This window comes from Calidris pugnax, unplaced genomic scaffold, assembly GCF_001431845.1.
Source record: "Calidris pugnax isolate Ruff unplaced genomic scaffold, ASM143184v1 scaffold103, whole genome shotgun sequence".
NCBI lineage: Eukaryota > Metazoa > Chordata > Aves > Charadriiformes > Scolopacidae > Calidris > Calidris pugnax.
In genome coordinates this window covers 3,430,797-3,455,890 of record NW_015090990.1, presented here as the reverse complement: position 1 = coordinate 3,455,890, position 25,094 = coordinate 3,430,797, and the positions used below count along the sequence as shown (strand labels likewise).

General features: G+C 59.5%; 4 protein-coding genes across 6 annotated transcripts in view; 2 read left to right on the top strand and 2 right to left on the bottom strand.

Moving 5' to 3' along the window:
* DNAJB2 (DnaJ heat shock protein family (Hsp40) member B2) overlaps positions 1 to 903 on the bottom strand; it is a 6,080-nt gene extending 5,177 nt beyond the window's left edge. The window contains exon 1 of one of the 3 annotated variants that reach the window (XM_014954771.1): positions 837 to 903. The gene's annotated coding sequence lies outside the window, so the exon portion shown is untranslated. Of the gene's footprint in view, positions 1 to 326; positions 449 to 836 lie in introns of those variants that run through there. The other 2 variants (XM_014954770.1, XM_014954772.1) reach the window with 2 other exon arrangements.
* An 11,297-nt stretch (positions 904 to 12,200) lies between these two features.
* LOC106895220 (tubulin alpha-5 chain-like) lies at positions 12,201 to 16,118 on the top strand. Its single transcript, XM_014954457.1, has 4 exons — positions 12,201 to 12,251; positions 14,357 to 14,579; positions 14,720 to 14,868; positions 15,051 to 16,118. Exons 1-4 carry the CDS (start codon positions 12,249 to 12,251, stop codon positions 16,020 to 16,022), a joined length of 1,347 nt encoding a protein of 448 aa, XP_014809943.1. The 5' UTR covers positions 12,201 to 12,248; the 3' UTR covers positions 16,023 to 16,118.
* Positions 16,119 to 17,717: 1,599 nt separating this feature from the next.
* Positions 17,718 to 22,122, top strand: LOC106895219 (tubulin alpha-5 chain). The gene is made up of 4 exons (XM_014954456.1): positions 17,718 to 17,840; positions 19,460 to 19,682; positions 20,176 to 20,324; positions 20,534 to 22,122. The coding sequence occupies exons 1-4, from the start codon at positions 17,838 to 17,840 to the stop codon at positions 21,503 to 21,505; spliced, it is 1,347 nt and encodes a 448-aa protein (XP_014809942.1). The 5' UTR covers positions 17,718 to 17,837; the 3' UTR covers positions 21,506 to 22,122.
* Positions 22,123 to 22,634: 512 nt separating this feature from the next.
* Positions 22,635 to 25,094, bottom strand: part of STK16 (serine/threonine kinase 16) — a 2,594-nt gene continuing 134 nt past the window's right edge. The window contains exons 2-7 of the mRNA XM_014954224.1: positions 24,138 to 24,357; positions 23,921 to 24,054; positions 23,716 to 23,836; positions 23,540 to 23,635; positions 23,345 to 23,466; positions 22,635 to 23,241 (exon numbers count right to left, since the gene is read on the bottom strand). Of these exons, the coding sequence (XP_014809710.1) occupies positions 23,103 to 23,241; positions 23,345 to 23,466; positions 23,540 to 23,635; positions 23,716 to 23,836; positions 23,921 to 24,054; positions 24,138 to 24,357 (832 nt within the window). The 3' untranslated portion in view covers positions 22,635 to 23,102. The remainder of the gene's footprint in view (positions 23,242 to 23,344; positions 23,467 to 23,539; positions 23,636 to 23,715; positions 23,837 to 23,920; positions 24,055 to 24,137; positions 24,358 to 25,094) is intronic.

The following is a 25,094-nucleotide window of genomic DNA, read 5'->3' as shown; positions in this document are numbered from 1 at the left end:
GCCGGGAGGGAGGCGGGACCCGCTGGCCCGACGAGCGGCGGCTGCAGCCAACCGCGGGGCGGCCTGCCCGTGACGTCACGCGCTCGACGTGCCGGCGGGTGAGGTCATGGCGGAGGGAGAGGGGGGGCCCGTCCTTAAGCGCGGAGAGGGGTTCCGCTGCTGCTCGGACCCCCTTCCCCGGTCCCCGTCCCTCGTCCTCCTTGTCCCCGTCCCCCTCTCCCCGCCGCCTTCCCGGTCCCTATCCCCGTAGCCCCGCTCTCCCGGCGGCAGTACCGGCAACGGGGGTGACGTCGGGGCCGGGGGGTGATGGTGGTGGTGGCACTGACCTCGGTCGCTGCCCCCCCGCAGCGGCGCAGCGCACAGGGGCACGGCCACCCACCCGCCCCGGGGGTAGCCCCCGGGCCCCGGCTTGTCCCCGGCCTCCTGCCGAGTCAGCTGCCCGGTCGGTCCCTACCGGAAAGGCCAGCGGGAGGGGACAGCGGGAGCGGGGACAGCTGGGGTGACTCAGCGCTTTGCCCAGGCCGTCCCGTCGGGGGAGGATGGGCGGTGGGGGGGAGGAGGGACACAGGAAGGGCTGCAGCTTGCCAGGGTCCCTGCCAGGAGGCCGGGCTGGCTGGCACCGCAGTGTCCCCGGGCAGAGCATGGCCACCACACCGGGGGCAGCCGGGTACCGGGGTCCCCAGGCACCTGGAGCACCGGGGCTCAGGGGGTGGCCACGCACAGGCAGCTTGGGTGCAAACTTTGCCTCTGCCATGTCCCCCACCCCCGGGGCAGCCCCCACGGAGGGGCAGCTGTCACCTGTCCTCAGGGTGGTGGGCAGACTCAAGGCCACTCACCTGCCCCCGTGAAGCTGTGCTGGTGATGGAGATGGCACACTCTTCCCTTTTGCTGTCGGGATGGGAGGAGGAGGGAGCCGGAGCCTTTTTGGACCTCCCCCCAACTCCTGCACTGCAGCTGGGATCTCTTCCTCGCCTGCTGGAAATCCCTAGCTGGGAAGCCTGGCAAACTTTCCCAGTGGCGCTTTTCCGGGCAGGCTGGGGAGAAGCGGGTGTTGAGACAGGCCACTCCCAGCACTCCTCCGGGACCGGTTTCGGGACAGCCATCTGTCCCCATGAAGAGCCCTCCTCAGCGGTGGGCCTGGCTGAGCGCTGGGGTTGGTACAGAATCATAGAATCCTCTAGGTTGGAAGGGACCTTCAAGATCATCTAGTCCAACCATCAACCTAACTCTGACAAAAAAAAAAACATTGCTAAACCATGTCCCCCAGCACCATGTCAACCTGTCTTTTGAACACCTCCAGGGATGGTGCCTCAACCACTTCCCCGGGCAGCCCATTCCAATGCTTGATAACCCTTTCAGTGTAAAAAATTATCCTAATATCCAACCTGAACCTCCCCTGGAACACTTGGCATCTCCTGTGCCAAGGAGCACCTCCTCTATGAGGGGTGGGAGACCCGTCCCCTGCTGTCAGGCAGCACTGGGTGATTTCCTTGACTGACTGCTCGGAGTATTCCCTGTTGGTTTTTTTTTCCCTGGATGCCATTGCAGCACTGCCCTCCTGTAGCTGCCAGCCCGGGAGCCGGTGGTGGGCTCCCTGGGGTGGCTGCTTCTGGCCAGGTTGCCCTCGCTGGCTGCCAAGGGCTCTGATTTGGCCCATCTGCCCAGCAATGGGTGCAGGGCTGGCCCGGGCTGGGCTGGCATGGGCGCTAGATGGAGCCACAGGCTGCCTCACAGGGACCACATCCTGCTGCCTGGGAAGCAGAGAAGATGTCACCAAAACCTAGCCGTGTCTCGGCACCTCCATTCCTTTCCCTGTATTTTTTTGCAGCTGATGTGGGGACAAGCAGGGCCCAGAGCTGCCAGGTCTCAGCTCACTCTGTGCCCACCAGACGGGGAGGCCTCCATGATGGGGAAAGGAGAGGAACCCCCATGCTGGTGGGGACTCTGGAGCCAGGAGAACGTATCACTGCTGCCTTCATGGATATGCAGTGAGGACTTACAGCTCCCTAATGTCCGTAGGGGAGGCCATGCAGAGTTGGGCAGCAGCCCACCACTGCGCTGGGAGGAGAGAGAGGATGCTGTGCCAACCACACCTCGCCCCAGGGCTGCCACAGTCCTTTCCCTTCTCAAATGAGCAAAGACCAGCCACCTCGCAGCAGCCCAAGAGAGGCAGCCCATCACGGGCTGGTACCTCGCATGGGACACACCTCCAGTGACAGCAACCTGTCCTCCCGTCCCTGCCCGTTCCTCCTGGGTCTGCCCAAAGTCCTGGTGCGCCTACCCGCCAGCCGGGCTCACCCCAGCTTTGAACCCAGCACAGGCACCTTGAGTGTGTCTCAAGGAGACCCTTATTTATTTACAGGTTCTGGGGACTGCTGTGTTGCAACCCTGGTTTTAGCTTTCCAGGGTCACAAAAATGCTCATTAAATACTTTCAAGACTTTCTGAGAAAAGAGCTTTTGGGTGAACAAAACAGGACCCCAAAAGGCCATATTTTTTTTTTACCCTGGTTACCCCATCTCTTAGGAAGCCAGCTGCGTTGCATCATAAACTCGTGCTGTATTATTATGCAAACCACATATTAAGAGAAGTATTTTTTTCAGCGATGTGCAACATTTCAGCTTTTGATTTCCTCAGGAGAACTCAAACCCTTTCACAGCCTCCTCAAAACCGGCGATTGCGTGCTGCAAAATTGTATTCTTGGTGATTTTTGAGCTGTGGAGTGATGTGCTCAGGGAGTCGCCTGTCCACTGCTCCCCTCGTCACACCCAGCCGTCTCCCCTCCCCTTCTCCCCACTCCCTGAGGGAAGGTCCCCACTCTGGAGCAGCCGTGTGGAGATGCAGCAGGGAGGGAGCGGGAGCAATGGGGTGGGAAGTGGTTGAGCAGAGCAAAGGGTGTCATTTCCATGCCACCTTCCTCTGCTTGCCTGCTCCCAGCAGTGACAACAGCAGCAGCCATGTCCATAGTCCCCATCTCTGGGCACGGCCACCGGGTCAGTGCAGCCCCCAGAAAAGGGCGCAGTGGGTTTGCTCATCCCTGGAAAGGCTGGGCCGAGGTGGGGATCCCCAATTGCAGAGGGCTGGTGGCAGCCGGGGACATCCCCTGAAAGGGGCATAAATTTTAAAAATCCACATTCATTCTTTTACCCCCAGCCCTGGTGTCTCATCCAAACAGCCCTGCCCAGCTCCCCCGAACAGCCAATTTCTCCACACCCTCCTGTTTTTGATGCTCTCCTTATGTTTGCCTCGATGGCCATGCTCTCTGCCACCTGCCCGTCTCTTTCCTGACCGCTCTGCTCTCATCCCAGCTGGCTTTTCTAGAATTGCTCCCAGGAGCTGGGGAGTATCCAGGGAGGCAAAGTCATCCGGCTGCTTTTAGCAGAAGTCAACGTAGCGGGATGGAGAAGTGAGCAACAGCCAAGTCAGGGTGACTTTGGTTCAAGCAGGGCGACATCTTCGGGCTGGATTTAGGGATGTGACGCCGGGGCTGCTGCCCCAGCCAAAACCCAGGCAAAACCGAGGTGCTTGCAGATTTTAAATCAACAGAGCCAGAGGCTGGCGGAGGTGGCAGAAGCCCGTGATTAAGCAGGTCAGCCACGACGAGCACACACACGGGCCCAGGCAGCAGCTGAGCTTCATGGTGGTGAGGGGCTTCACTCCATCCCCATCACGCCATAAAGAACAGGGTGGGCTGCAGAGCCTGGATAATCCTGTGATCCTTGGGAGCAGCATCCCACACTCACCCGTGGGTGAGGCTGGGGGCTGCAGGATCTTTCTCCAAGGGAAGGGAGATTCAGGAGTGATGAAGGAGTGAATGATTCTACACCCTCCCTCCCGGTGCTGGGGAGCCCATCAGCCACGGAGGGGAGCAGAAGCTGCAGCAGACACAGGACTGGGAAGGGGTTTTATCGCTAAGCAAAACCTGATTTCGCCCACCCACTCCAACACGCTCATGCCCACACAATCCCAAGCACCAAGACGCTCGTGTCTAACTGGCTTGGCCAGGATTTCCTGCCGTGCCTGGTAGGACCAGGGTCACCGGCTGTCTGGTCCCCACCATGCCTTCCAGCTACATGCCCAACCTTGGCCCATTGCCTTCTTGCTAGGCATGGCTCAAGGGCGGAAAAACGAGGGTGGAATAAAAAAGGAGATGGGGCAAATACATTTGCGTTAGAAGGAAACAAGAGAAATCACAAAAGGATGCGGGTAAGCAGCCTTCTGCTGTTTTCCATAGCCATCAGTGCCTAAATACCAGTGAAACACTGTGGATGCAACGGAGAAGGAGATGCTGTCATTTGGATGCCATCTGTAACAAGCCAGCGTGTAAAGCATCACCTGCTAAAATTGACATTTCCAATTCATCAGGCCCACACTGAGAGTATTAATGGACCTAACTGAGGGTCTTATCGAGCGGCGGATGGTAATTTTTAACAGAGCAGAAAAACTGGGGTAATTCCAGAGGACTGAAGGACAGAAATCACTCCGGTCATTAAGAAAATAAACCAGTTGACCCAGAAAACTCTAGATTACTGATAGCACCAGAAAAAAAAAAAAAAAAAAAAAAAAAAAAAAAAATAACAGAAGAATTAATTTTGATTCTGTCAGCTGAAAGATAAAGACTGAAAAGTGCATTTAGTACTGATCAGCCTCATCTCAGGGGAGGCAGGTATTGCTATGCAAACTTGTCATCACCTCCCAGCACGATTCCATGTCTGACTGATACAGACCAACACCACTGGCATGACATCCTTATTTGGAAGCTAGCAGGAGATAATGAAAACGGCATTCACTTAAATCACGATATTGCTGCAAAGAGGGATGGAAGAATCTGTTTTCCGTGTCCCCGAAAGAATGAGGCTCAGGGCTGCTGCCGAAGGTCTTTCCAGGTCTACTTTTTTGTGTTGTCCCAGAATATTTGTCTCAGCATGCAGATTGGGGATTTGGAGGAAGGGGCAGTCTTGTCACTTACAACTCTGCATACCCTCTGGCCACCCTCAAACTTTTATCAGCTGTAATCTGGGGTTCATTTCAAGACCATTGACTAAAGTGCTGGATGTGGCGATGCCTGGCAGGGATCCCTGCAGAACCTCAGCAGCCCTTTGCTGACCATCCACCATCACCAACCAGCACTGGGGTACCCCGGGCTGCCTCACACTGGCGCTGCTGCTGCCTCCCCAGGGCACCCATCTCTGCCTTTCCCCTGGGCAGACCTCTCATCTTGAATTGAAATCGTTTGGTGAGGTGGGTTTCCCATGGTTAATCAAAGCCTGGGCAGGATGCTGAGGGTCCCCCACCACATGCGGGAGCCCCTTGGTACCCAGCTCTCGCCAGCTGTGTCCGAAAGCCAGGCCATCCCAGGGAAGGGCACAGCAGCCGTGGTGTGCACAGGGCACCCAGGAATGCCTCGTCCTAATGAGGATGGCCCCATTAGGCAGGGGAACTCAGCAACCTGAGGCTCCCAAGTCCCTGCAGCAGGGACATCCTGCAGGATAGCTGTTGTTTTACACAGCCTGGACCCTCGTCCTCTAAGTTAACTCTGCTGGGAAGCTCTCAGGGATGTGTTCGAGCCAGGCATCCTCAGGATGGCCGTCCAACGCAAGCTCTCAGCCCAGTGACCTGATGCCCCTGGCTCGGGGTGCCGGGGGCTCTGGGAGGAGCAGGGAGCCCAGCCCCACTTTCTCAGACCATGCTCTCTTCCCACACAAACAGCTCCCGGCAGGAGCACCCCGGGAGCCATTGCCCAGCTGGGTTGGTTATTAAATGCATCTTTTATCTCGTTAACCGTTTCCCTCTGACATCCACTAGCACATGGCCAGCTGCCAGCACCTCCCTTCCACTTTTAACGACTCTACAGCAATCCCCAAGACTCCGGACTAGTTTCTTCAGGCCCAGCTCTTCTCTCATCGTGCCCTCTGGCTGCCAAGCTGTTTGCGTGACATACAACCCACTTCCACATACAAAACCTCCCCTTGCACACATCTGCCCAGCCTTCAGAGTCTCAACAGCTCCCCAAAGACCAGGACAGAGAAGAGCTGTTGCTGAGATGCTCCTGCACCAGGAATTACTTGCGTTCACAGGGGATCATAGAATCATAGAAGGGGCTGGGTTGGAAGGGACCTTAAAGACCATTGAGTTCCAAGCCCCCTGCCATGGGCAGGGACACGTCCCACTAGACCGGGTTGCTCAAAGCCTCATCAAGCCTGGTCTTGAACACCTCCAGGGATGGGGCATCCACAACTTCTCTGGGCAACCTGTTCCTGTGCCTCACCACCCTCACAGGAAATAATTTCTTTCTAATAGCTAATCTAAGTCTCCCCTCTTTCAGTTTAAAACCATTACGCCTTGTCCTATCGCTCCACTCCCTGATGAAGAGTCCCTCCCCATCTCTCCTGTAGCCCCCTTTAGGTACAGGAAGGCTGTTATAAGGTCTCCCTGGAGCCTTCTCTTCTCCAGGCTGAACAACCCCAACTCTCTCAGCCTGTCTTCATCGGAGAGGTGCTCCAGCCCTCTGATCATCTCCCCGGCCCTCCTCTGGACACATTCCAACACGATGGACTTGCCTAGCTAACAGGGGTTTATCTACCTCAAAGGATTGGGTGCATCTGCCTGATCTGCCGTGTCCCCTCTCCTGCCTGGAGGCTGGGGGCTCAGCCACCCTCCGGCAGACAGGCCGTGCTCTCCTGGGACCGGAGGAAGCCATCGCTGCCTCTTGCCCCATGGCTGCTGCCAGCTCACACAAGCATGCTCCACAGCATTGCAACAGAGCTGACCACAGCCTTGCTGCAATTCCGGAGAACTTGTAAGACAGGAAGGCCTAAAGGGCCGGGGATGGAGACTGACTCATCAGCGTGCCTATGGTTCTGCCTGGGGTATGCAGAGACCTTCTGGCCTGATGGGGTAAGCCACGACCCCCCAGGAGCTCCTACCATCACCCAGCCATGGAGAATTCATTGCACTTCTGCTTCCAGCTATTCTCATGCCACCGCCAGCTCCAAGAGCTGCTGGAGAAGAGGTAAAGCAGTGCTGGCCCCTCCACACATCCCACCAGCACGGCACACCAGCATCCCCTGGGAGCAAGGGGACACCTCAGCAGGCTCAGCCCCTCCATCACCTGCCTGGAGGCGGCTTGTTCACACCAGGCATGCTCAGAGCCCTGACATGAAGTCACTGCAATTAGCCAGCTGCGGTTTTATTTTGCTCCCGTGGGTGTGTAGCTGCCTTTCCCAGGCCATGAAGAGAGGCGGGTGACACTGGCAGCCGGGGAGGCTGACACCGAGCCAGGGAGGCTGCTCACCCAGGGCTGCTGCTCCTGAAAAAGAGCCAGTCCCAACTCGTCCGCTGGTGCCTTTTAGCCTCTCAGGTTGGGTCTCGGCATGCGTGCGGGGCTGTCTGCGTCCCTGGGAGTGCCTCCCTGCTCTTGCCCCTGCCCAGTGATTCAGAGCTTAGGACTGTAGCGAGATCTGGAATTAGCTTTATTGTTCCTGTAACGCGGCACACGCTCGGGGCGATGCAGCAGGCGTTGCACAATTGACTCTGTTTTATCTGAACCAGCAATTACGCTGCCGTCGCTCCGCTCCAGCAGCGAGAACTTCTGTCAGATCACTACTGTGCTCTGCATCCCGTCCGTAAATGCCACACTTGGGTTATCAAAGACTTCCACTGGAAGATCCCTTGACCCTGAAACAACCATGTTTTGCTACCCTTACTGCTAGCAAGCCTTACACACACATCTTCTCACCCTGAGCATGCAGAAGAGTTAATCCCCTTCCTATCTCCATCTGCCTTAAATATATTTTAAGGCCTTTATTGAGTTCCTGCTTGGTCTTCTAGATAGTCTCCATTCTTCCACCCTTTCATTGCAGCCATGGTGTCTGGCCTTCCAGTCACCCTGGTTTCTCATCTCTGGATCATCTCCATCTACTCCAGATAAAGGATGAGGTTCTCAGAGGGCCCTTTCCGACCTTAACAAGGCATGTATATCTTAAGGAATGGCAAAGGGAGCATTTCCTGCCCATCTCCATGCCATGCTAGAACATTCCAGGGTGGAAAAGTATGTCCCAAATGTCCTTTCATACTAGAATTGCAGCAGCAGTCAGATGTGCGATGCTGGGCCATCACCAGGACCAAGCTGTGCTTTAGGGACCCTGCACAACGGCTCGCTGGGACACTGCTGGAGCAGCCAGCAGCACACGGGACTCGCTTGAACTCACAACATCTGCAAGATGTAGGAAAGGCCCCTGCTTTGAACAGAATCATTGGTTTCACCCCATCAATGTGTCCACCCTGTGTTAGCACTGAGCTGGGTGTCTGCTTTGAGAAGCTTGTCATCACAACTCATCCCACAGCAGGGCATCGCTGGATCTCTGGGCTTACCAGACATCCAGTGATGTTGTTGCCTGAGCCCTTGGGCAAGCAGGAGGCAGCGCTTGGCCATATAGGGCTCTGGGAGCCGTGTGAGCTGAAGGAGCTCCTTCCTGCCTGCGTGCTCCTGGGCTCAGGGTGCTGCCGTGTCATCCACTGCAGCCACTGCTGGAGAGAAAACTGCACGGGGCACTGGTGGGATGGAGGCATATCCCGGCTCCTCCATCTCCCCGCTGAACCACACAGCTAAGAGGACTACGGGCAGAGGGACTGTGCAAGGATGGAGTGAGGGGTAAGCAGGGCAGGAGTATGAGCCGATGCAGGCAGGATGCAGGAACCACCACAAAACCATGGATTAAGGGCAAAGAACAAATTTAATCTCAATACCTCATGGATCAGGGAACCTCTGAAGCAGCACCCGGGCAGAGGCAGGCAGGAGGGGGATGCAGGCACTGCAGACTGAGAGTCCTTAATAGCACGAGGGTCCTTGTTAGCCAGGGAGTGAGGGAGCGAGGGAGCTCCCACTTGCTGTTTGGGCCTGTATGTCAAGGATTCTGGCAGGCAGAGTTTTCTGCTGTGCTTTGGTCTCTCCAACAGCAGGGCAGGAATCTCAGGCGTGTTCGATAAGGTGTCCCTGAGTCCATCCCAGGGCTGTGTTATCTAAGTGCAGATGTTCTACTTGTTGAGCACACAAAACTAAGCAACAATTAGTGTGATATATTGTTTTCCAGCACCCCACATGCGAGTCACTTGCGCATATTTACAGTCCTCCTCGCCAATCTTCCGTTCCTTTCCCACAGCAGGAAAGCACACTACCTCTTTGGGAAGCTCCCAGCTGAGGTTAGAGATGGGGACATGAGCCCTGTTCCTGCAGCACTGCTCATCATCGGGTGCTTTCCTTGTGCCCCCTCCACAACCTAGGCTTAAAGTGGGGGGCACTGGGCTTCCTCCCCAAACCCACAGCACAGCTGTGGTCTCTTTCTACCTTCCCAAGACCACTGTGTCCCCAAAGGGCCCAGTGACACTGTTCGCTCTGCCTGGAACAGCCTGGGTGGAGCTGAGCTCTGAGAAGTTGGAGCAACCTTTTGGGCTTTCCGTGATGAAGAGAGGGGGGAACTGGGGTGTGGATGGGATGTACCAGCCTGAACTCTGAACGGGTCATCTCCTGCCCAGTTTCAGCTCTGCTTGCTTTAGGTGTGGCAGGCTTTAACACTTCTGAAAGACAACTATTTGAGAATCTTTGTTTGGGGAACTGCAAGCTCTGCTGGGGTCGGTTCCTGTACCAGCAGCAACACCTCTCCTCTCGTGAGAAGTGTATCGGACACTAAAAAAAGAACCAACCCCAAATTGTCATAATAACTAGTAATGAAGAACTTTTTACTGCACAGGTCTGCCCTTGATGGAGGTATTGCACACCTGCCATACATTGTGTTTCCTCCCCTCCTCACATATGGGTGCCCGAGAGCTGGCTGATCTCCTGGGCTCTGTGGGCAAGCAGCAAGCAGGGGGTCTACCCCTGGTCTTCCCCAGGGCTCTGCCCCTGGGGAGCCTCCAATCTGGTTTTCCTATTCTTCCATCAAGCTATGGTTGAATTCTGACTCACTATCCTAGAATTTCCCATGCTTGCTTTTTCTGCCTCTCTGGGTGCTGGTGCAGGGTCCAACTTTGTTCCGAGTGATGGGGAAAACATCTCCCGAGCAATTCTTGCAACCGAGTGATTTCTGATGCGGTCTGAAAACATTTGCAGGGTCTTCGTAGACATGTGGGTAACATCTCTGGGAGAGGGGTCACCTCGGGACGGATCTTCGTCCATCCAGGGCGAGCTCAGGCCCCGCCGTGTGCTTGCAGGCTGCTGCAGGCTGCTGGACATCTGGCAGGCTGCTGAGCAGTTACCCGCCGACAAGACGCAGCCCATTGGTGCTCCCTGGATTTAGCCAGATGTTCTTAGGCATTTTCAAAAAAAGCTTAGACATCTGTTTGGGCTTTTCGGATCAGAGGTACAGCTCTGAATGACTCACGGGGCTCTCTTGTCTGTCCTCGCTGCCCTGCTCCTTCAGCATCACAAAATCTGAATGGTTACTTTCGCTGCGAGCGTGCATTTGCAGCAGTGATGAATCAGGGACATTTCACCCTCAGCTCTCTACCAGAATGATATATAAACAGATCCAGGCTTCTCTTGGAGAAGCATCACATCATTTTACACCCCGAGGTGCCACCAGATTGTCATACAAATCTTCCCAAGTTGGGTGAACCACGCAAGCCTTCTGAAATACTCCTCACTGACGAGCTCCAACGCTTGCGCTGCCAACCACTGCTGCAAAGCATTCATGCTATAAACACCCCCGAATTAATTGGCACTGTGGAATTAAGGAGGGTGCTAGGAGACACCCAGTCAGAAGCGACGCCTTGACATCCAACATGCATTTCAGTGAGCACCTTGGCAAAGATTTTCATGGGGAAAGATGATCCTATCGCTCCTTTTCACACCAATTAACTTCTAAGGCTCAAATTTTGATGCCTCAGTGCTACCAACTACTCTCTCACTCTCGTGGACTGTCTGCATCAGCATGGTCGGTGTTATCTGGTGATCTCTGAGGTCACTCAAAGGACATTTATACCACAGGGAGGAGTTTAGGCATTTCCAGAGTTATCTAGTCGCCACAGCATCCTGTCCAGGTTCAGCAGCAGTCACAACCTGGTGTTCCTCTGTGGAAAAAAACCTTTTCCTGCGAGCTTGATTAAACCCACTCTGATCATCTGGCTCAGCCATTTCTGCAGGTCTCCAAATGTGTTGCTTAGACACCGGCACAGGCTTCACAGCAGTGCCGCTGCTTTCAGGCACTTTAAACATCTTCATCGGTGAAGGTGACACTTTCCAGGTGACTCAGGCACAAAGAAAGGCCATTGTGGGTGGATAATTTAGGTCCAGCTTTCAACTTTCAGAGTGAGCTGAGAGATGACAGTGCCTTTCAGTGAAAACTCATTAAGTCAGAGGGCGCGGGCAGAGGCAGGATGGTTCTGCGTGGCAGTGGATGCAGTGAGCATTTCGGAGAGGGGAGGACAGGATGGACACATCATTCATTGTAACAAAGCCAGACATCAGTTAAGTCACCACAAAGAGACCCCTTTCGAGGTGCTCCAAGCTCTCTCCATCCCCTCACTGGTCATTTCATAAAGCTTTGTGAGAACAGATCAAAACCACAAAGGTAAAGCAGAGCCAGGTGCAGAAGGAGGAGCCACATCAGATCTCCAAAGAGGCCGGGAAAGCTTGTGCTTGTCTCTGAAGTGTTTCCTCTGCCTGTGTTTTCTCCAGAAATTCTCCCAGGTGTTCATCAGGGGCCTGGGATGGCTGGCAGAGACCCGGCTCCCTGCTTGCCCAGGGATCACATCAGCACCTCCACCCACCAGGAGGTGAGACCTGAGCCAGTTTCTCTGCTGACTTTCCTTCCTGGGCTCCCAAGGTCTGTCCTGAGTAACGCGTGGATGGCACTTCACATCAGCAGGATGCCCAACATGAAAGTGCCGTCTCTGCCCCCCAGCCAAGACTGGCAAGCACAGCAAGACCAACTCTTATGCTCCCCTGCCTTCCCCTCGAGGGGACACCCGGGTGTCCCGTTGCCCCCGGCGGGGTGCCGGGGGATGCTGCTCCTCGGTGACCCCACCAAAGCACCCAGCCAGCTGCCGGGCGGCACAGCCGAATCTATGCAAATGTATGCATCTATGCGCAATGTACGCAAATTTATGCAAACGCACGGAAGGGTTTCGGGCGGGGCGGCCCGCCCCGGAGCTCCGGTGCCGCCCCCGGTATAAGACGGCGGCGGCGGGGCCGTCCCGGCCGTGTGGAGCTGCGGCAGCCCCGGGAGAGGCAGGTCTTGCGGCGGCAGCATCATGGTGAGTGCCGGACCCGGGCTGCCCCCTCCCTCCCTCCCTCCCGTCCCGTGGGTGCTCCCAGGAGTCGGGGGGAGCCCTGGCGGAGCTGTGACCCTCGTAGCGTCCCGGGGGTGTCCTCCGGGAGCCCAGAGGCGCGGGTGTGCTCGCCCTGCCGCTGCCTGACTGCAGCCTTCTCTGAGCTGCTCCCTCCCTGGCACCCGGAGCTTCCCTCCTTTGAGCATCCCCTTGCACCCGTGTAACGTGTCCGAGGCAAGGAGGCCACCAGCCAAACCCTGCCGTGCGTGGAGACTGGCCTCTGGGCCAACTCTCTCACCTCCCTTTTAGTAGACACGGTTCCTGCCCATCTCCCGTGGTAACATCTCCAGCTGGGGGGAGTGCGCCCGGTCTGCCAGCTCTTCCACCCCCCTAACTCCCAGGCTGCAGACCCACAGCTGAGCCCCGGGACCAAGCTGTGTCTTCACCTATTGCCCCCCCTGCTCCTCAGGCTGGCCAGGGGCCAACCCACGGGTGGGCATCACCGTGGGAGAGCCTCCAGGCTGCCCTGCCACCATGGTCCTGCTGTGTGAGCTCTGGCTCCTGAGCCCTCCGGCTGCTCCTGAGAGCATCCCACCCCCAGGGTGAGCCGGGGACCCTGCCTCCTGCCCCCCAGGACCGTGCTCCCTGCCCTTCCTGAGCCAGACCTTGCCATGAAGAAGGCAGAGTCTGCTGGCTGGTGACCAGCACTGCTTCTTTCCCAGTACAGCTGGGCTCTGCCCAGTCTGCTGTCAGCGCTGGGTCCCACAGAGCCAGCCCTGGCTGCTGCTGCGTGTTGGCAGGATGAAGTACGGTGATCAGCATAACCCTCTGCCCCCCCCGATTCTCAAGGTCCTTGGCCAAGGAGGAGTCCGTCCTTGTCTCTTCTTTCTTGTGATCATCCAGAGGTGCTGGCAGCTGCACCGGTGTTTGCTGAGCACTTCTGCTGAGGATCCTGCAGCTTCCTCAGCACTTACTGTTGGCTCCTTGTGTTACAAAACCTTTATGGACCTGCTGGGAGGGATAAGGGGGTGCTGCTTTGCTGCTTCTTGCGCCTCAGCTTTGGGATAGGTGGGGAGATGGACTTCTGGCTCTCACCACGGGTATCAAGGGCTTCTTTTTCTGTCATCCCTCACTGTCCCTGCTGCCTCTGAAATGCCTCAGCACTGAAAGCACCTTAGGTGCCCAGAGCCAGGACTTGCTGCAACCCGTGCAAGTTCCTTGGAGGGGAATCGCTGCCTGAGTGCAAAATGGCTGGCTCTGCTGGCCTCCTGCCAGCTGACTCACAGCGGGGCACCCATGGCTCTGGAAATCCGGTTTGGTTTGGGTGCTCCTCTGCCTCGGTTGTGCCTGATGACGCATCCCAGTCCTTGGCAACAGCGGGGCTGAGGCAGTGAACATTTTGGTTCTTGTCGAGAGGCCTCTGGGATGCCTTCCCTGGAAGGGGTGAGGCCGCGGAGCCCACCTCAGCCTTGCTTCACCTGAGAGACCTGAGGCTGCTCTTGAAGCCCTGAGCTGGGGGACCCTCCCGCCTCAGACCTTCAGTTCAGTTAAGAAGTGCAGCTCGCGCTTCCTCCTCCTCCAGAGCTAATTTAGGGAAGCCGAGCCTCGGAGCATGGCAACCGCTCACTGCTGCAAACCCCTCCCCTCGCTGGGCACCCACCCTCAGTGCCGTCACCTCCTCAGCTCCCAGCGCCTGGGTGATGCTCTCTCATCACAGCCTGCATCCCTGTGGTTGGAATAGCAACAGGGGCTGGGGCAGCTGCTGCGGGGCTCCCCTTCAGCCAACTGGGTGTTCAGGCAATGGAGATGATGCTCACTGGATGCTTCCAGGGCTGTAGGTGGGAGCAGACCAGGGAATGTGCTGGTGTCCCTGGCTCTAGCAGGTTGGTCTCATTATCCCCAGGCCCCAAGGTGGACAGGGCAGTGATGGAAGGCAGAGCACCAGACTTGGGAGAGGGGCACAAGGCACCCAGATTATAGGGCAGTGCAGGTGGCACAAGCTGATGAGGGCCTGGGCTCTGCCCCTCACCACCTGCAGCGATTGCAATTGTGGTCCCAGCTGGGATCTGACCCTGCCTCTCCCTCCCCAGCGCGAGTGCATCTCCGTCCATGTCGGCCAGGCCGGCGTCCAGATGGGCAACACCTGCTGGGAGCTGTACTGCCTGGAGCACGGCATCCAGCCCGACGGGCAGATGCCCAGCGACAAAACCATCGGTGGAGGGGATGACTCCTTCACCACCTTCTTCTGTGAGACCGGGGCTGGGAAGCACGTCCCACGGGCCATCTTTGTGGACCTGGAGCCCACCGTGATTGGTGAGTGCACCTCAGTTGGGCAGTGAAAGTGGTCACTATCTCTGGGAACGACCCACTGTGGGACAGTCCATAGGGTGGGTCCTCCCACCTTCCCCCAAGGCCAGATAGAAAATCTCTGATGTTGTGCTAACCTCTCCTAGATGAGGTTCGGGGAGGAGTCTACCGCCAACTCTTCCACCCTGAGCAGATGATCACTGGCAAGGAGGATGCTGCCAACAACTACGCCCGTGGGCACTACACCATTGGCAAAGAGATCATCGATCAAGTGCTGGACAGGATCCGGAAGCTGGTAGGTGACCACAGAGTGGGGACGTGTCCCCCTGGGGTGGGCTACAGCATCCTGCTGGGGCTAGGAGCATGGGGTAGGACCTGCAGTACCCTGGGAGGGATCTGAGGCTGCCCAAGCAAAACACGGAAACTTCCCTCCAACAAAGTCAGTGCTGAAGGAATCTCACTTGGCTCTCTTTGCAGGCTGACCAGTGCACAGGACTCCAGGGCTTCCTCGTGTTTCGTAGTTTTGGAGGAGGAACTGGTTCTGGATTCACCTCCCTCTTGATGGAGCGGCTCTCTGTTGACTACGGCAAAAAGTCCAAGCTGGAGTTCTCCATCTACCCCGCGCCACAGGTCTCCACTGCCGTGGTGGAGCCCTACAACTCCATCCTCACCACACACAGCACCTTGGAACATTCGGACTGTGCCTTTATGGTAGACAACGAGGCCATTTACGACATCTGCCGCAGAAACCTAGATATTGAGCGCCCAACCTATACCAACTTGAACAGACTCATCAGTCAGGTTGTCTCATCCATCACAGCATCACTGAGGTTTGATGGGGCTCTGAATGTTGACCTGACTGAGTTCCAGACCAACCTGGTGCCCTACCCTCGCATCCACTTCCCCCTGGCTACCTATGCCCCTGTGGTTTCAGCTGAGAGAGCTTATCATGAGCAGCTGTCAGTGTCTGAGATCACCAACTCCTGCTTTGAGCCAGCCAACCAGATGGTGAAGTGTGACCCTCGCCACGGCAAGTACATGGCCTGCTGCCTGCTGTACCGTGGGGACGTGGTGCCCAAGGACGTCAACGCCGCCATCGCCACCATCAAGACCAAGCGCAGCATCCAGTTTGTGGACTGGTGCCCCACGGGCTTCAAGGTGGGCATCAACTACCAGCCGCCCACGGTGGTGCCGGGGGGGGACCTGGCCAAGGTGCAGCGCGCCGTCTGCATGCTGAGCAACACCACGGCCATCGCCGAGGCCTGGGCTCGCCTGGACCACAAGTTTGACCTGATGTACGCCAAGCGAGCCTTCGTGCACTGGTACGTGGGCGAGGGCATGGAGGAAGGGGAGTTCTCCGAGGCACGGGAAGACATGGCCGCTCTGGAGAAGGATTACGAGGAGGTGGGCCTGGACTCCTATGAGGACGAAGAGGAGGGCGAGGAGTAAAGAAGCCCCTGCAACAAAGGACCGTGCTCCTTCCCCGTGTTACCTGCAGAAACCCTTTGCAATAAACCATTTCAGAGCCTCCATGTCTCCCAGTAACCCCCCAGCTGTATTGGTTTCTTGCCAGGTCAGGTGTGTGGTGAGTGCTTCAGCTCTTCTGCTGGTGCTGCCCTGCTTCCTCCTAGCACACGTGGGCATGGGCTCCACCATCTGGGAGCACCTCTGCCCACTCCCTGCCTGTCCCTGTTGGTGCTCTGCCATTCCCTGGGGCACATGGCCCCACGCTGCCTGTCCCAGCTCATGTTCTCCGTTGGCTGTGTGCTGAGCCTGCTCCCTGCCCTCCTCAGCAGCCACGAGTCCAAACATCAGCTCCTGGCTCCAGCTGCAAACGGGAGACTTCTTGTTACCCATTATCCAGCACGCCGGGTCCAGAGATTAATTTTCCCTGCTTAACACTAATGCTCCAGCTGTATTGACCCACGGGGTCTGTCCTCCCCTGCCCTCCTCCTCCCGGCATGCACCCGTGTCAGCTGGAGGGGAAAGTGTGAGCCAGTGCTGGGCTGCACTCATTTCTGGAGCACAGCCAGGGGCTCGTCCCACTGCGCAGGGCACCTGGAGCTGCTCCCTGTGCCCGTGACCAGAGCCCTGGGCTCAGACTGAGCCGTGTCTGCTGCTGCCCCCAGGGCAGGAGTCCCTGCCCCTCATGCTGGGCACTGCTCTGATCCCACTGCAGAGATACTTTCACCCTGTGCCTTCAGAGAGACCCGACCCTGCTGCAAGAAGAACATAGGAGTTGGAATTGTGTCCTGTTTCTTTTTTCTTAGATATTATAGCGCATCTCTGATCTGGACCCCGGTGCAGAGGGACACAGCAGATTCTCCTGGCATGTTCCTGGGCAGCAGAGCCCCTGTCCCCATGGGCTGGGATAGCTGTGAGAGCCCGTGCCCTGGCAGCAAGGACAGAGCCCTCTCCTTGCCGCACACAGTGTGAGGCTGGGGTGCTGGGCTCTGTTTCCCCCCCAGCCAGCAGCCAGGCTGGTGGTCCGTGTGTCCTCAGCAGCAGGACCAGCCCCGGTGCCGGTGGGGTAGGCTGTGCTAGTTGTGCCTTAAACAGAGGGGCTCCTCAGAGCGCAGTCACACGTCATTAACAGCAAACAGACTGCAATGACCCTTTTTTGTTTGTTTTTTTTTTTTTTGCAGCTGGGCCAGCCACCCAGCCCAGATTTGTCAGGCTGATCTGCAGTCTCACGGAGGTAGGGCATTGCCTGCCTGTCCCCAGAGGGAGGGAAGGGCAGCCCTTGGCCAGAGCCTCCCAAAATGCTGATGACAAAGGGAGGTTTGGAGGCCACTTTCGTCTCTGACGCGTTTTCCCCCCCTTTTTCTCCTGCTCTAGAGGCCCAGATGGCCTTGGGGTGTCCCTAGATCCCGGGGGGGGGACCTGGTGGCAGAGCGGGGTAGGAGCTGCTGTACCTGCTCTGCCTGAGCACCCCCTGAGAGCTGGGCTGGAGCCCGGAGCTCTGCCCGCAGCCTGGCTGGATGCCCCCGCTTCCCTCCCGGCAGAGGAGGGGGAGCAGCCCCGGTCCCTGCACCTCGGGGTCCCTCCGCAGCCGAGAAGGAGCCCAGGCCGGTTCCCGCTGCCCCACCGAGTGGGTGCTCCCGCCCCACATGCAAATGTACCCAAATTTAGGGGCGTGGCGGCAAGCAGGCCCCTCCCACCTATAAGAGGGCGCTGCGGAGGGGATTGCAGCAGCCGCAGCTCCCCGCCGAGCCCCGTCGCACCGAGCCGCCGGGAGAGCCCGGACACCCCCCCAGCCGCAGCATGGTGAGTGCGGGCCGGGCGGCGGGGGCAGCGGGCACGGCGGCGGGGGAGGGCGACCGCCACCCCTCCTTGGAGCAGCGGGCACGGCGGAGCCGCCTGGATGAGCCCCCTCTCTCCCCACCGTGACCTTGGGCAGCCCCACCGGCCCCTGCCCGGGGGGCATCCGTGCCCCCCCTCGTCGCTTCTGCCCTCCTCTTCCCCCCCGCCGCCACCGGTCCCGGGGCTCCTGTGTCCCCCCCGGCTGCCGCAGCGCGGGGGGGCCGTCGGGGATGGGGCGGGGTGACCCCTCCGGTGGGGAACGGTGGCCGCGGACGGACGGGAACAGCTGCCGGGGGTGGAGGCGCCAGCCGGGCACCGGGAGCCGGAGCTGGGCGCTCGGCGGGGATCCCCCCCCCGCCCCGCGGCAACGGGCGCCCCGTCGGGTCTGACGGTGGGGAGCGGGCGCGGGGGTCCCGTGTCCCGTCCCGCGGCGGGTCTGGCAGCCGCGGCGGGGGCCGGGACCGCAGTCCAAACCGGGCAGTCCCCGTTGCCCTCGCCTGGGGCCGGGGCTATATTTAGCGGCACGGGAGGGGGGACGGGGCCGTGCCAGGAGTCGCAGCGCCCCGCCTGCCCGCCGCCGCGCTCACCCGGCTCTGCCGGGGACCCTGCCCCGGGCAGCCCTCCCTCCCGGCAAGCTGGGCCCCCCCGGAGGAGGCAGGAGTCCTTGTGATCCCCCCCTCCCCCGGCACTGGACCGGGGCACAGTCCCCAACACGGCTTGGTCGGGGAACACGGGAACACGGGAGCGAGGAGCCCCAGGACCCCCAGGCTGAGCTGTGGTGTCCCTGGGGAGCGGGGATGCGAGGGGTACCAGAGGAGGGGTGCCAGGGATAAGGGATGCCAAGGATGCTGGGGCTAACGGAGGAGGGCTGCCAGGGGTAGCGGAACAGGCCTGCACCTGCAGGATGGGAGCGCAGGAGGGCACGTCTCCAGCTCAAAGCCTGCTCCCTGGCACTTCTGCCCACCTGGGTTCTGCAGCACGGGGTTGGGACTGCGTAGCCCGGGGAAACTCTGTGCTACCTCGGAGACCGATGGGCTTCACTGCCAGCCCTCTCCTGGCTGCCACCCACAGCCCCTGCATCCCCAAGCCCCTCGCCCCAGAGGCTGAGCGTTTGCCTGGCTCTGGAGCAGCGAGCAGGGGGGTTCCCCTGTGATGGCTGCACCTCAGGGGTTAAGCTTGTGCCCAGGTCAGCTCAGCACCTTGCTGGGCTTCTGTAACATGGGGAAGGGGCTGAGGCTGCCGGGGAGCCTGGCAGGGTGGCTGGGGCAGGGGAGCTGTACCAGGCTCTGCTCCCCACGGCGCTGGAGGACAGCCCTGGGCAGAGTCCGTGGGGCTGGTGGCCCTCGGGAAGGGCTAAGCAGGAGGGACACCAGAGCTGGCTCCCAACCCAGCACGGTGCCTGTGCATGGCCGAGGGCAATGACAGCCATGTGGAGCCCCTCCGGGGCACACAGGAGGTCACCCAAAGGAAAATGTGGTCCCTGGGGCCACTGGCCGGAGCAGGTCCCGTGCGGGTGGCTGTGTGGCACTGGGGTGGGCAGGACAGAGCTGTGCCAAGATGTGACCCTGCCTCCCCCTCCCCAGCGCGAGTGCATCTCCGTCCATGTCGGCCAGGCCGGCGTCCAGATGGGCAACACCTGCTGGGAGCTGTACTGCCTGGAGCACGGCATCCAGCCCGACGGGCAGATGCCCAGCGACAAAACCATCGGTGGAGGGGATGACTCCTTCACCACCTTCTTCTGTGAGACCGGGGCTGGGAAGCACGTCCCACGGGCCATCTTTGTGGACCTGGAGCCCACCGTGATTGGTGAGTGCTGGGGTTTGCACGCCCTGGGGTGCAAAGCAGCACCAGGCTGGTGCTGGTTTCCTGCTGGCAGTATCCTGCACTGGATCCAGCCTGAGGGCCCTCCTTTCCCCAGGAGAAGCCACAAACTTGAGCACCAGCTTTTTGTCCCTGAAGTGTCCTAGAGGCAGCTGTGCTGGGAGTCTCTGCTACCACATGTGCACAGAGAGAAACCAGCCCAACCGGCACGGCAGCTCCCGCTGTGCCACTGCGCTGCTGGGGACGGGCAGCCCCGATGGGTGGGAGAAGCTGTGCAGGGAGGTGGCAGCCACCTCCTTCTGCCAGGGAAACCTGATGCTGTTGGTGGCCTTGCTGACGTGTGGGTCCTTGGCCGTGTCCCCAGCAGGCGGAGCCGAGAGGAGGGTGAGGGATGGGTGCTCCCACCCTCTTGGCTGCTTGGTGGCCGGCTCAGACCAACAGCCTGCGCTGGGCTCAACCCTCCCCTGATCTCTCCTAGACGAGGTTCGGGCTGGAATCTACCGCCAGCTCTTCCACCCCGAGCAGCTGATCACTGGCAAGGAGGATGCTGCCAACAACTACGCCCGTGGGCACTACACCATTGGCAAAGAGATCATCGATCAAGTGCTGGACAGGATCCGGAAGCTGGTAGGTGAACACAGAGTGGGGACGTGTCCCCCTGGGCTGGGCTACAGCATCCTGCTGGGGAACAGAGCACACTGCAAGCCCTGCTGTGTCCTGGGAGGGCTCTGCAGTTGCCCTTGGCAGAGATGGACTAGGACCCCAAGGACTTCTGAGCAGTCAGATGTTCACAAAGAAGACCATCTCACACCAATCTGATGTGTCTCTCTTCACAGGCTGACCAGTGCACAGGACTCCAGGGCTTCCTCGTGTTTCACAGCTTTGGAGGCGGCACCGGCTCTGGATTCACCTCCCTCTTGATGGAGCGGCTCTCTGTTGACTACGGCAAAAAGTCCAAGCTGGAGTTCTCCATCTACCCCGCGCCACAGGTCTCCACTGCCGTGGTGGAGCCCTACAACTCCATCCTCACCACACACAGCACCTTGGAACATTCGGACTGTGCCTTTATGGTAGACAACGAGGCCATCTACGACATCTGCCGCAGAAACCTGGATATTGAGCGCCCAACCTATACCAACTTGAACAGACTCATCAGTCAGGTTGTCTCATCCATCACAGCATCACTGAGGTTTGATGGGGCTCTGAATGTTGACCTGACTGAGTTCCAGACCAACCTGGTGCCCTACCCTCGCATCCACTTCCCTCTGGCTACCTATGCCCCCGTCATCTCTGCAGAGAAGGCTTATCACGAGCAGCTGTCGGTGGCAGAGATCACCAACTCCTGCTTTGAGCCAGCCAACCAGATGGTGAAGTGTGACCCTCGCCACGGCAAGTACATGGCCTGCTGCCTGCTGTACCGTGGGGACGTGGTACCCAAGGACGTCAACGCCGCCATCGCCACCATCAAGACCAAGCGCAGCATCCAGTTTGTGGACTGGTGCCCCACGGGCTTCAAGGTGGGCATCAACTACCAGCCGCCCACGGTGGTGCCGGGGGGGGACCTGGCCAAGGTGCAGCGCGCCGTCTGCATGCTGAGCAACACCACGGCCATCGCCGAGGCCTGGGCTCGCCTGGACCACAAGTTTGACCTGATGTACGCCAAGCGAGCCTTCGTGCACTGGTACGTGGGCGAGGGCATGGAGGAAGGGGAGTTCTCCGAGGCACGGGAAGACATGGCCGCTCTGGAGAAGGATTACGAGGAGGTGGGCCTGGACTCCTATGAGGACGAAGAGGAGGGCGAGGAGTAAAGAAGCCCCTGCAACAAAGGACCGTGCTCCTTCCCTGTGTTACCTGCAGAAACCCTTTGCAATAAACCATTTCAGAGCCTCCATGTCTCCCAGTAACCCCCCAGCTGTATTGGTTTCTTGCCAGGTCAGGTGTGTGGTGAGTGCTTCAGCTCTTCTGCTGGTGCTGCCCTGCTTCCTCCCAGCGCTCTGCTCCAGCTCCAGCTTGCTCCCCGTGCAGGTAAGAGCCCCTGGGTCCACTCCCCGGGGCTGTGGCACATCCCACCCCAATCGCTGCTCCAGCCAGGGGTGGGTACCGCTTCCTCGTGTGGTAATTTGGCCCTGTGTTGTACCCTGGAGCCCAGGGGAGCAGATTTAGGCTGAGCAGGAAAAAATCCGTAGCTGCTGGGACTTCTCCCTGTGTGCAGCCAGAGGGGTAGGTGGGCTTGTCTCTGAGGAGAGTGGTTAAAGCTCCAGAGCAGCCTGGCACCCCTGTCCCTGTGGCCACGGCCTGGGGCCAAGGGGCATGCGCGGCTCTGCAGTGCAAGGGCATCCAGCGTGACGTGAACCCCCCGCGGCCGCTTTTCTGCTGTGTTGTGGTGAGAGGATTAAAGGAGGGGAATGCTCCCTGTCAAACTGTTTGTCTGCATCTCTTTTTTACCATCCCCCCTCTCCCCGGCCCCGGGCAGCCCAACTGCTGCGTGTCCCAGTGAGCCTCTCCAGCCCAGGGTGATTGGGCTGTCCCCATGCTCTGCTCGCCCCCACCACAGCAGGGCTGTTGCCTCTGCCTCCCAAGCTCTGAGAGCTCCCCGGCACCCACCTCCCTCTCCTTGGGCAGCCCAAAACTTCTGCCTGTGCCCCTGCCTCCGCCTGCCCACGCTGTGCTGAGCCCCTTCCCGCAGTGCCCAGCCCCGGAGGCTCCTGACAGCGGTGCCTGGCCCCGGCTGCAGGGTTGTGTTAACCCCCGTGGGGAGCATGGCCGGGGCCAGGGATTAACTTTCCCTGCTTATTGCTTACGGTCCGGCTGCGCTGCCCCGCCACGGCTGCCCTCCGCTGCCTTCCCCCCCGGCAACGCTTGGCTGCTTCACCTGAACCCCTTCTTCCCTGTGCCCTGGTGGGACCCCTCCCTGCAGACAGGGACACGTCACACACCTCCTCAAGAACGTCTTTTACTCCAAACACAAGGCAACATCGGTGCCGAGAGCCACGGCGGGGAGGGTGTGGGGACACCCCCCCGGCTCCAGCACGGCACCGGGACCCAAACTGCAGCTCCTCCCCGGGCACAGAGCTGCAGGGCTGTGGCTGCCATCACCCAGGGGGGAGGGCAGGCCCCACAGCATCCTTTCTCTGTAGCCCCCGGGGAAGGCAGTGGCCAGTGAGGGCCCTGTGTTTAGCAGCAGGTCATACGTCCACAGACCTGGGGTACAGACCAAGCCCCCAGGCAGCAGCACCCAGGGCACAGACCACTGCAAATCCAACACACCTCCGGCACAGGGCAGCAGCTCTCCCCCGAGCACGTCAATTCCCTCTGCAAGGGCTCCGCGGGGGAGCAGGGACAAGGGCAGCTGCTTTTCCCCTGGCTCGTCCTCGGGGCACATCGCCGCTGTGGGGTGGGACGGGCTCAGATCTGGGTGGTGTCCTGGCCCGCTGGCACTGGCTGCAGCCCCTCCAGCTGGTGGAGGACGTCATTTATGTTGGGTCGCTCCTGGGGGTCCAGTGTCATCATGGAGGAGAGCAGGTTCTGCAAGGCAGCCGAGTACCTGGAGGAAAGACAGTGGGGTCGAGGGAGGGAGAGAGGGGTCTGCATGGTGCACAGTGCAGGGGGCTGCCTGGGAGCAAGGGTCACCCTCCCCAGCCCCTCACCTGGTCGTGGGGGGCACCACGATGGGGTTCTGCACTGCCAGAGCCACGCTGTCACCCTTCTGGAAGATGGCATCGTAGGGGCCCTCCCCAAACATCATGCAGTACAGCACGCAGCCTAGGGACTGGAACAGGGGGGAGGGGGTGTGAGGGGAGCCCTGCAGCAGTGGGATGGGGGCTGAGGGGCCAGATCCTTACCCAGATATCTGTGCGCTCGTCTATGACACACTGGCTGGGCACTGTGAAGAGCTCGGGGGCACGGTAGGAGATGGTGCAGCGCTGGGCAGCCCAGTCCTGCAGAGAGGAGGGTGAGGGTAGGGATGAAGGGGGCAGGGCAGGGATGGGCCGGTGGGGTGATGTCCCAGGACACCCACCTGCACGGCTGTGGCCTTCCGAGAGCTGTTGACTTCGATGCGAGCTTTGTTCATGGAGCCCAGGTCCATCAGCACGGGCCGGTCATCCTCATCCAGCAGCACATTGGTAGGCTTGAGGTCCCTGCAGGGATGGACATCACTGAGTGCCCACTTGGGACCTCTGCAACCCTCTGCAACCTCCAACTGGGGCTGCCAGCCCTCCAACCTGTGTGCGTAGCCCTTGCTGTGGATGGCTTGCAGCCCACGGCAGATGCCATGGAGGATGAGGAGGATCCGCTCCTCTGGCATGAAGGTCCCTTTCTCTCGCAGTGCTTCCACCTCTCTCCAGAGGGTCCCTCCCTGGCAAACGCAAGTAACTGGTCACCACCACCACTCCTCCCAGCAGCAAGGGGCTGGGGGTAGCCAGGGGAGCCCCCTCTCACCTTTACGTAGGGCAGGAGGAGCCAGGCTTCATGCTTGGCGCCCTTCTCCACCATGCAATGGGCCACCAGGCGCAGGATGTTGGGGTGGTCGAAGAGGCCGTGCATCTCCACCTCGTGCAGGGCAGCCTGGCGGTCCTCCTTGTCATGGCACAGGATGCGCTTCAGGGCGTAGAAGCGCCCGTCCCGCAGCCCTTCTACCAGGTCCACATAGCTGAAGCCCCTGAGAAGAGCCAAGTGCAGTGTGGGCTGGATGTCCCACCACTGCAGCACCCACATCAGGGCTTGGTTCCCAGCCTCAACTGTGAGCACCCAAGAGAGGGGGCCAGAAGGCAGAGGGTCCCTGCACCCCTCTCTGTGGGAACCCCCCCAAGCATGCATGTTCCCCCAACCTTGGGGGCACCTGCCAGGAACCCAAAGCTTGAGATCCCTGTGGGGGTGGACATCACTGAGTGTCCCCCCTTTGCATGAACAACCCCACTGCCCCCAATCACTCCCATGGGTCTAAGCACCCACTCCTGGGCATGACTGACCCCTGTCACCCAGCATAAGAACCTCCCACCATGCACAAGCACCTCCTATGCTCAGCCATCTCCCCCCACCATACCCAAATATCTCCCCCATGCCCAAACACCGCCTGTGCTCAAGCGTCTCCCTGCCATGCCTGAGTATCCCACACAACCCCAAGCACACCCTCCCCTGCCTGAGCATCCCCTACACCAGAGCATCCCCCCCCGTGCCCAAACATCCCCTAGGCCTGAGCATCATCCCCATGCCTGAACAAGCACCCACGTACAAGCGTTCCCCCCATGCCTGAGCATCCCCCCCCATGTCCGAGCATCCCCCTCATGCACAAACATCCCCCCCATTGCCCGAGCATCACCCCCATTCCCGAGCATCCCCCCCCATGCCCAAGTATCCCCCTCATGCACAAGCATCCCCCCCATGCCCGAGTAGCTC

What these genes read in the sequence shown, in the direction of transcription:
- LOC106895220 (XM_014954457.1), top strand. An exon ending in CCTGGAGCCCACCGTGATTG is followed by an intron (nt 14,580 to 14,719) that starts GTGAGTGCACCT and finishes AACCTCTCCTAG; the next exon opens with ATGAGGTTCGGGGAGGAGTC. An exon ending in TGGACAGGATCCGGAAGCTG is followed by an intron (nt 14,869 to 15,050) that starts GTAGGTGACCAC and finishes CTCTCTTTGCAG; the next exon opens with GCTGACCAGTGCACAGGACT.
- LOC106895219 (XM_014954456.1), top strand. An exon ending in CCTGGAGCCCACCGTGATTG is followed by an intron (nt 19,683 to 20,175) that starts GTGAGTGCTGGG and finishes GATCTCTCCTAG; the next exon opens with ACGAGGTTCGGGCTGGAATC. An exon ending in TGGACAGGATCCGGAAGCTG is followed by an intron (nt 20,325 to 20,533) that starts GTAGGTGAACAC and finishes CTCTCTTCACAG; the next exon opens with GCTGACCAGTGCACAGGACT.